Raw genomic sequence first — 10,394 nt, forward strand, 5'->3', positions numbered from 1 at the left:
ATAGCCTACTTGTGTAATGTGTCACTGTCACTGTCATCCCATTGCTCACCAATTTGCTCGAGTTGGCACCAGTAACGCCTCCATCGTGAGACTTGTTGTTACTGTTTTTGGCATATCAAATACGACACCGGTAGCTTGCCAGGCTCTGCCATGCGGGCCAAATACACTTGGTAGCTTGCAGGGCTCTCCGAGAGGGGCGGGGGGAATCGAACCCGGGTTGGCTGCATGCAAGGCAAATGCCTTACCGCTGTAATGTGATGAACCATATAATGTCCACACATAACTAAATTGCCCACTGACACATTTCTCAAAGCACATTTTCTTTCATTTATGATAGTTATTTCTTACATTTCTGGAGGTTGTGAAGTTTTATATCAAGGTACAGCTGATTTTTCACATGGTCACCGTTGTTAGCTTCCTAGCTAATGGTCAGCGAGCTGCCTTCAAATTGTGCTCATTAGGCTTCCTTGGCCACGCACTGAGAAAAAGAGCAGATCTGTGTCTTCTTTTTATACTGGTACAAATCCGGTCTGAAGGGAGCACCCTTATGAACTAACTTAATAATAATTGTCTTCCAAATACATGTACTCAAATACCACAGCATTGAGGTTCAGTGCATATATAGTTGAACGCACAAAATTGAGGTGAATTTCAGTTTACAAAAATGGCTGTGTTTTCACAAACCAACATCAACATTGCTGATTCAGAATCTCTAATGATAATATCAGTCAATCTGTTTTTTTTACAAACTCGTTTATTTTGTGTCCACTACATTATGACAATCAGAATTTTATAAGAAAAAAGGGAAAGAAAATCCAAATTGTTGAGCTTTTGACACATTCTGAAACATGAGTTTGTTGAGATTTTTTTATAGCCCATTCATTGCTATTTGTTTTTGCCTTATCCTGAACATACTTGTTAAAGCAAAATTCAGTAAAATTTTAATATAAATCTTCTGAGCGATTGAAGTTATTTTGAAGTAATGGAATATCTGTGTGTTTGTATGTGTGTTTGTGTGTGTTTACAAATAAAATATCAAATGTCAAGAAAGAGATCTTGAAATAGTGATATTATTTTCAGTTTAAATGAATATGGAGCAGCTGTATTGAGGTAATGTTAGTATGTTCTGTGGATAGATGTATGGAGCAACAGATAAATCCGAGAGAGAAAGGTTTGTCTACAAGGAGTTTAATAACTTATTTCATTACATAACATTGTGCCATTAGAAAAATTGTAGAGGAAGAGACGTTTGATTTCATTCAAGATTTAATGAAAAATACTTCCAAAATTTCCAAGTTGAAAAAAGGCAAGATCATATGAGAACAAATGTGCATTTTCTTTCATATGCATTTTATATCATGTAGTATGTCTCTATACACACTATGCTTGTCTAATATCTAGACACTTGAATATAATGTGTGGGTGTAATCACATGCATATTTGCAATACAGATCTAGGTACATTGATTTTGCACATATGTAATCTGATCAAAATTGTCACTCATGAAAATATTAAAGAGAAATATGGCATAATCAAAGTCATATTTACACATAGAGTCCAGCAAAATATTAAAATAGTATCAGTGATCTGGAAGGAAGAAGTAACTAATGTTTTACAAAAACAGGTAAGTAGCATTCAAGATAAAATCTTCACAGATATCAAAAAGAATACATCTTTTTAATGTATATTCTATTCAGCATTCTGAAGGAAAAGGCAGAGATGGACTTGAAAATATATTATGTGTATTACATTTATATGGTATATTATGTGAGGGGAAACATTTTTCATATACTTTCAGGCTTCAAATCTCAAAATCTTCTTTTTGTCTTGCCAGTCTCCCACCAGACACTATAACATAATATCTCAATATTTTAGGACTTTTTTAATATACACCAAAAACTCTCCTCTTTGCAAATACATGTTCCAACAATCCTCAAGGTTTTGGTACTTTATTTTCCTTATTATAATACTTTTAATTATTAGCTGGAATATTGATGCCATTTCTGTCCTATTATGCCACTATTAAATCTCAATGACAATCCCAAATCATCTTCCATCTAATTGCTTAGTTTTCTAATATAGAGAAGTATCTATAAAAGCCAACAACATTGAAATCCCAAAAAGGTACCACAAGCTCTGAGGTAGCTCATTTCAGCTTGCTCACAGAAAGAGATGAATAAGAGAGTAAGAGCATCATTTTAGAGCTTAGCACCATCTCCACAGACCTAAATTCCTTTTCTACTAAAAAAAAAACTCCTCGTGGTTTCCAATTTAGGCTTATTTTTTCTGAGTGGCATGAGAGTAGTACAGTCAACCATTTCACAGATTAAGTGAAACTAAAGTTATATTATTACCTATAAAATCTCCTAAAAATTGTCAGAGTTCATTTAAAGACAATCCTGCCAATGCTATTGTTTTCAAACTGATCACTCCTGAATAAAAGACTTTTGATAATGTTGCCAAAGACATCATGCTCAAATGCCTTTCAGAGGAAAAACATTACTTTAATAATTAAAAAATATTTCTAAACAAGACCTTCTGGGAGTCAATGTGGGCAACCTCCCCTCCCCTCCCCATACTTCCTGAAGCCCTGGCAGCGATACCTACATCCCATCACCGCCACTATATAAACTCATCTACCTGCCTTGTTCCAAAGACTCATATTTAAAATCTCAGAAGAGATCAACTAGCCACAAAAATTTCTCAGATAACCGATTCCAGTTGAGATCTCTGGGGCAATCTCTGAAATGGGGCAGGCCAAGTTTCTGCCCTACCAAAGCCCCAGTAGCCACACTTACACCCCAACAGCTGTTGCCGTGCCTCCAGCCAGACTGCCCAGTTAAATATTCTGGGTTTCTTGAGTGTGCAACAATTTCAAGCTCTACTATTCTAACATTCCAATGTAAGCACAATAGATTGAATGCAAATGTAAAGTAGTAGCCAACTAACCTTGACTCACAAAACCAGTCAGCTGCATAAAAGGAAAGTGTCTTAACTCCTGCATTATTTCTCCAGGCCCTTAATAACTATATAATTAAGGAAAACTGAGGAATTCACATGAAAGTATATGTTTTTGATGTTTTTCTACTTATTTTCCTCTAGAATAAAAATTTCATTATATTTTGGCATTTTTGGAATAGCTCTAGAAATGTCTACCTACCCAGCTATTTTAACCATTATAAAATTGAAAATTCTCAAATTAAACGTGTCTGTAGATTGCTATTAATTCATAATCATGGAAAGCATAAAGGAAGGATACTGGTTAAATATTGAGTGATATATGTTTTATATGTAGGCAGTTGTTACATAACTACATAATAAAGACTGATAATGTCTATCTATTTGTGGTTCATAACACTTTTTGTTTATAATTTTATATATAGAATATTACTCATTAAAATTATTGTTTTAGGCAGATGAAAGAAGAGAATTAATATGAGCACAATTTAGCTTGAAAAATATTTTTTGCATACCTAAGCTAGTTTAATTTCACAGTAAGACAATGACAGATACTAGGTTCTTTTTTGGAGAACATCTTTTTTTTCATTATTCCTGTCAGAAAAAAATTGAATATCGTTGACAGCTTGATTTCTTTATTTTGTCATTTATGTGTCCACGAGGCAACTAAGAAACACATTCAATTCTGTGAAGCTTTTAGGCATAAATATAAATGGCTTTTTATAAGGCAAAATGAAGACAAATGCTTGGAATCAAATTGGATTCCTAGAACTTCAAAGCCTGACAGTTGTATATTTATATGTAAATCTGCATGGTGAGGATTTTTTTTTAGTCATGATGAGCTGTACAGTTACAATAGCTTGAAAATTTTAATGGTTTGTTAAACAAACTATGTATTTATTAGAAATCATCAAATAGTGTCTTCTATATGAATCATATAACTAAAATTTTAAATTCACTTTAAATTTAGATTTCTTTCACTAAACGTATTTTATGAAATCATTATGAACAAGTTAAAACATGGACAAAATTTTTAGCATGACAGCTATTCAGAATATGCAGATCCTAGTCTTAAAGTCCCCCACACAATTGCTTTTTCATTTCTACCTATTTTCACATATTAATATTTAAATTATTGCAAATTATATAGCACTTAAAATTTTAAATAAAAGACATAACAAATATTGTGCAAATCTTTTCCATCTTTCCCATAACCTTAGAGATTTTTTCCACAGATAAGACTGAAGAAAAATAAAAACAGTAGCAGTGGAATGTCACAGACATTGATTCATTTCTGAGACTTCATTTCCTCACCTCAGGAAAAAGTTGTCATATAAATTTCTTTTGACACAAGAATCAACCAATAGTACACTTGTATGCTTTTGCCAGAAGATGAAGGAGTGACGCATACATACCCCTGAGAGCACACAAGGTCTGCCCTGAGACTTCTTTTCTATTGGTCAGTGTGCACTTAGGCAACTATGAGAGTCAGGCTGTCCCATAGGATGTTGGAGTTCATGAAATCATAAGCATCAGTTATTGTAGCTTGAGCAATATATCTGCACTTTATTTTCCACCACAGTACTTCTAATCTGTTGATAGAAACTTAATTTTATTTAGAAGAAGATATCTTTCTCAGTGCATTGATGAGTATGTTCTTGTCAAAATTAATCATAGATCATTTTAATGACCAAATTTCTGAATTTCTTCAAGTTCTAAAGCCAAGGATTATGCTCTTCATTTAAACTTCAGTTCACTTTTTTTTAGGCCTATAATAACTCTCTAGTTGATGCTAAAATCTGATGAAATCTTACTAGCCAATGTTCAGGGTCAGAGCATAGGAAAAACAAAATGAAGAACCAAAATAACAAAATATCTAGGCACTGTTTCCTAAATTTTTGCCTGTCAATCTGCTGGAAATATGTACATATGTGTTTATATGTACACATATATATATTTGAATGCAGATTCTGTTTCAGTAGGCCCAAAGGTTTTCCTTTCCAACAATGTGGTATTCTGTGGACACTTACCATCCCCATGTATGTCTGTAATTGGAATATCTAAGATATCACAGACCCTAAATTACTAGAGAATCAGTGTTGCTTGCACGCATATAGAGAAGCAACCAGGATTGTGACTGCAACAGGGAGGTCACATGTATCTTGGAAACTTTATCAGGGACTATGGTGTTTCCATTAAATTAAGGAAATCTGATGAATTCAGAATAGAGAGGCAATAAATTTAGATTTGCCTTTTACACATTAACTGAGAAAGTTATCAGTAAAAAAATGATTCTGGAAATTAAAATTTAACTTACTCTATTCGTGAAATTTTAATTGGTTATCTAAAGAGTGAAACAAAGAGCCTAACTCCACTTGTGTCATGACTCCATAGAGGGAAATACAAGGCTTTCTCCTTCGATGTTTGCCTTGAAAGAAATGAGAAAATAGCATAGATCAAAGCAAAAAGTGAAGAAGTAGTACAAATAAATCAGGATTCATTGCAAAGTACTGCTGAAGAACTTGAGTAAGCAGTATGATAAGCACTAGTTGGACTTAATATAAACATCACAATGAATTAAATTTTGTGCAAGAAATAGGGGCCTAAATTCATGTTTTTTGCATGCCAGTTTTTCCAATATCATTTGTTGACCAGCCTTTCCTTGTTCCACTTTATATTCTTAACTCCTTTGTGGAAGATTATCTGACTACATACCTAAGGATTTGTCTCTGGGCTACATAAAATTAAGAGTCTTCTGCACCACAAAAGAAATATAGAACAGAATAAAAAGACACCCGACAGCCTGGAAGAAAATATTTTCTAACCACTCACCTGAGAAACAGTTAAATCCAATTTTTTTCAACTATATTATTTCCCCTTCTGTGAAAAGAATAGTATTTTTTAATTTATGTTCAGCATAGATGAGGGCTGGAGCAATAGCACAGTGGGTAGGGCATTTGCCTTGCACAAGGCCGACCCGGGTTTGATTCCTCCGTCCCTCTTGGAGAGCCCGGCAAGCTACCGAGAGTATTCCGCCGGCACGGCAGGACTTGGTAAGCTACCCAGGGCGTATTCGATATGACAAAAACAGTAACAACAAGTCTTACAATGGAGACGTTACTGGTGCCCTCTCGAGCAAATTGATGAACAATGGGAGGACTGGACAGTGACAGTGACAGCATAGGTGAATCATGACATTGATATTTTCTTTTCTGAGACCGAAGTATGGTTTATTGGAATGTTTTAAGTGGTAAACTGACAAAGAAACACTCGTGATGCATAATTTTGTGAGTCATATCCACTAGTTAGTTACTTTTTCCAAATATTTAAAATTGTTTTTTTTTTTTTGCTTTTTGGGTCACACCCAGTGATGCTCAGGGGTTACTCCTGGCTCTCACTCAGGAATTACTCCTGGCAGTGCTTGGGTGACCATATGGGATGCCGGGGATCGAACCCGGGTCGGCCAGGTGCAAGGCAAACGCCCTACCCGCTGTGCTATCACTCCGGCCCTTAAAATTATTTTTGGAATTTTTTGGGAAAGTGTTTCTAGCAATGATTAGTACTTAGCCAATGATCTAGATTTAACAGTTGTATCTTGCCTATGTAAATATGCATCATTCAGTCTATTGAGCATGGAAAGAATATTTTAGGAGAACAAAAAGGAGACAAATGACCTAGCCTAATCTTGTGAAGTGAACCTCAGAAACTTAAGTAACATCATTTATCTAAATATTCATTTTCTTTCTCCAAGTACTGCGTAGAGTAAACCCTTGAATGTGGTGCCCCTTCCCCCCAAAAAAAACAAAAGATAAGTAAATATTCATATTTTTATCACCTTAAGCTAATGAGCAACAACCATTTAAAATTAATATCAGGCTGCTCAGTAAGTGTAAGGGTTCGGTTTCATAGTGAGGAGATATGACAAGAGATGTGTGCTGCAAAATAAATCTGAAAAGAAGGATTTGTCTGCATGGTTTTCAGTGGTAAAACAGTGTCAGTGGGAATATAATGCATAGACATTGGGATTTTGTGGCAAAATATTTTTTTAATTTTCAAGACACTATGATTTATAGTTTTTCATAATACAGTTGTTTCAGGCACACAATGATCCAACAATGATCCCACGACCAATGTCCCCTTTCCTTGGAACAAAAGATTTAAACAAAAATTTAAGTCAATGTACCTCATAAATGCCAGAATAAATAAGTGCAGAGTCAAGTATTAATATATACATGAAAACACAAATGTGTTTCATATTCTATAGAGATATTTAATAGTTACACCCATCTGTGAAAATATAGTCATGTATTTATGTGAACATAACTCTAGGTGTAATAACCTCAAATGCATATGATCTTGTAGCAATGACTATACAATGACAGTTATTGAGGAGGGTCAGGATAGGATCAAAATTTGGGTTCTAAGAAAAATTTAAGATCTGGGTTTGGAAAGAATAATCTCCCAACAAGCTGGAACTGCAGTTAAAGTAATACAAAACATGCATAAATAGTTTTGAGGGTAAAGTTCTCACTGGTATCAGCAGGATTACATGTAAATTTTAGAATTGAGATGGAGGCCAGAGATAGACCGGAAAATGGATGGCAGAATCTACTTGAACAATAAAGAATGCAAGGAACAACCCATTTCAATTCCTTTATAGAGTACAAACTTGATATCATAAAACTCTTACAAGCATGAGAACATTTGTAATCTCTTAACCCTTTTTTTATGTGAACACACTTTCCTAAAATATTTATGACTTGTTTTTCTATTTTCTTTATACTATTCAATCACATTTATTATTTATTTTGGTTGGGGGGGTCACACCTGGCATGGCTCAGGGCTCTGCCTTCAGGAATCTCTCCTGGAAAGGCTCAGGAGACAATATGAGGTGCTGAGGATGGAATCTGGGTCTGCAGGAGCTAGGAAAGTGCCCTTCCCACTGTATTATTTTCAAGCCCCATCACGTCATGCTTCTTAGTTATGGAAAATAGATATCATTTTCTTTCTGTGCTTACATGATGTTTTCTCTATGACCTTATCAACTCAGTTCATGAATCTGATCACTTGTTGTTACATCGTGAAGGTTTTCAATATCCCAACAACATTTAAGCACAGCCTCAAACAGGTAGTAAGGAACATGAGAAGGCAATGCATTTCTCATGGTACTCATAGATGCATATTGAATATGAGCATCATTTTACTACTTAACCCGCCCTCTACTGTCTCACCTCTGTTCTTGGGTTTTCCTCAACTGTTTATCAGTAACATGAGCACTGGATCCTCACCAGCAATGCAGTTTCACTATGGCTAAAATTAAATAAAATTTAAGATATTGTCATAGCTTATAGAACTCCCCGAGACTCATCTAATTCACTCTAATAACTAATACCAACACTATGAATTTAAAAGTGTGAAGACAGGACCAAAAAGATATTGCATGGATTGAGTCCACCCCTAAATAAAAAAATAATAACATAAAGGTGATGAATCTTCAGGTTGGAGGACTAGATGGAGATCATTCTAAATATGTCATATGCTTATCTGAATACAATCTTAAAATTATTGTTAAGTTTTTAAGTAATTAATTTTAAGTAATTAATTTTTAAATTAATTATAGTTATAGTGCATGAAAATGATCCTGTGATTTGATATTATTATCAAATATGCTACTCAAGAGCTTTTCAGAAATACAACACTGTTAAAACACTTACAAAATATATTTTTAAAAAGTTATACTAGGAAGCATACAAAGAAGTAAATGTTTGCATTTGCTCACTGCTTCAGTTGTTCTAGTATGTGTGACATGAATATTTAATTCTATTTGGCATAATTGTTAATACCGATACAAATATTTAAGGACTTTAAAATGACCCAACATCAAAGATATTAAAATAATATGACATTTATATGTGAAAACTTTAAACCCTGATCATCATGTAGCTACATTTAATGTATAAAATTTATTACTATTATGTTTTCTTGAATCACCATGAAATGCACAGTTACAAAGTTCCTCATGATTAGGTTTCAGTCATACAATGAATTTAATGAATTTATTTAATGACTATTAAATAAATATTTATTGAATATTTTATTAATATTTATTAAAATGCTACATCAATAAATATTTTAATGAGATGAGAACAGATATTAGTATGAGATTTAAATATTCCTCTTTAAGAATTTGATTAGTGAATCTATGACTTTCCTGTTTCTCAGGCTGTAGATAATTGGATTTAATAAAGGAATAATTATCATATAAAATACAGAGTACGTCATATCTTGACCACCTGATTGTGCTTCTCCAGGACGCACATATATGAAAAGAAGAGGACCATAATATAAAGCCACACATAAGAGATGGGCTCCACATGTAGAAAATGCTTTCCTTATACCTTCCAAAGACTTCTTTTTCAAGATTGTAAAGAGAACAAGTGTATAAGAGACAAGAACTGTCATAATGGTGACTACCTGAATTGAACCAGCAAAAATAAAAACTATCAGAATATTAATTGAAGGATCAGTACAGGAAATCTTAAACAATGGTTCAATGTCACAATAAAAGTGATGTATTACATTGTCATTACAGAAAGTTAATCTCAACAACAAACCTGTGTGAAGAAAAGCATGAATAATGCCAGCTCCATAAGATGAGACTGAGAGGCGAAAACATAGTTTATTGCTCATAATGACTGGATACTGCAAAGGTTTGCATATAGCTACATAGCGATCGTATGCCATACATGCCAAAAGAAAACATTCTGTGGTTACTCCAATAGCAAAGAAAAAAAATTGTATCATGCATTCAGTAAATGATATCATCTTATTCTTGGAGAAAAAGTCAAACAGCATCTTGGGGGTCACTGTGGATGATAATGTTGCATCAATAAAGGCCAAACTTCCAAGGAATAAGTACATGGGAATATGTAATTGAGAGTCATTCCATATAAGAATAATGAGACCGAGGTTCCCCATCATGGTCATGAGGTATACTGCCAAGAACATCAGAAATAAAGGGATTTGCCACTCCTGTCGATATCTAAGTCCTGTGAGAACAAACTCTGAAACCAATGTTGTATTGTCCGTCTCCATGTGTCAACTGGATATCACCTAAAATGAAATGCATTTAACAGTTTACAAAAGTACTCACTGTGGAACAATAAACTGACAACTGGAGATCATTTTAAACACATCATATGCCTATCAGAATAACATCTTAAAATTATTATTATTATCATGCATGAAATGATCCTGTGATTTTAAGTAATGTAAAAAAAACACAAAGTTTTAGTTCAAGTATATGAAGGGAATATAGAATAAAAAATGAAATGCCATTCTAAGCATCTTTAGATTTTTATGGTTATAATTATGTGTGGTCTAAGTCTAATAAGTAGATTCAGAGTCCAAAAATGGACATTTAAAGAATTCATCTA

General features: G+C 33.9%; 1 protein-coding gene across 1 annotated transcript; it reads right to left on the reverse strand.

Moving 5' to 3' along the window:
• Nucleotides 1-9,123: 9,123 nt before the first annotated feature.
• LOC105942947 (olfactory receptor 5H2) lies at nucleotides 9,124-10,062 on the reverse strand. Its single transcript, XM_012932391.2, has one exon. The coding sequence runs from the start codon at nucleotides 10,051-10,053 to the stop codon at nucleotides 9,124-9,126; it is 930 nt and encodes a 309-aa protein (XP_012787845.2). The 5' UTR covers nucleotides 10,054-10,062.
• Between the last annotated feature and the right edge of the window lie 332 nt (nucleotides 10,063-10,394).

The sequence above is a fragment of the Sorex araneus genome, chromosome 2 (genome assembly GCF_027595985.1).
Source record: "Sorex araneus isolate mSorAra2 chromosome 2, mSorAra2.pri, whole genome shotgun sequence".
Lineage (NCBI taxonomy): Eukaryota > Metazoa > Chordata > Mammalia > Eulipotyphla > Soricidae > Sorex > Sorex araneus.

Coding starts and splice junctions, on each gene's coding strand:
- LOC105942947 (XM_012932391.2), bottom strand. CDS start 10,053: ATGGAGACGGACAATACAACATTGGTTTCAGAGTTTGTTCTCACAGGA.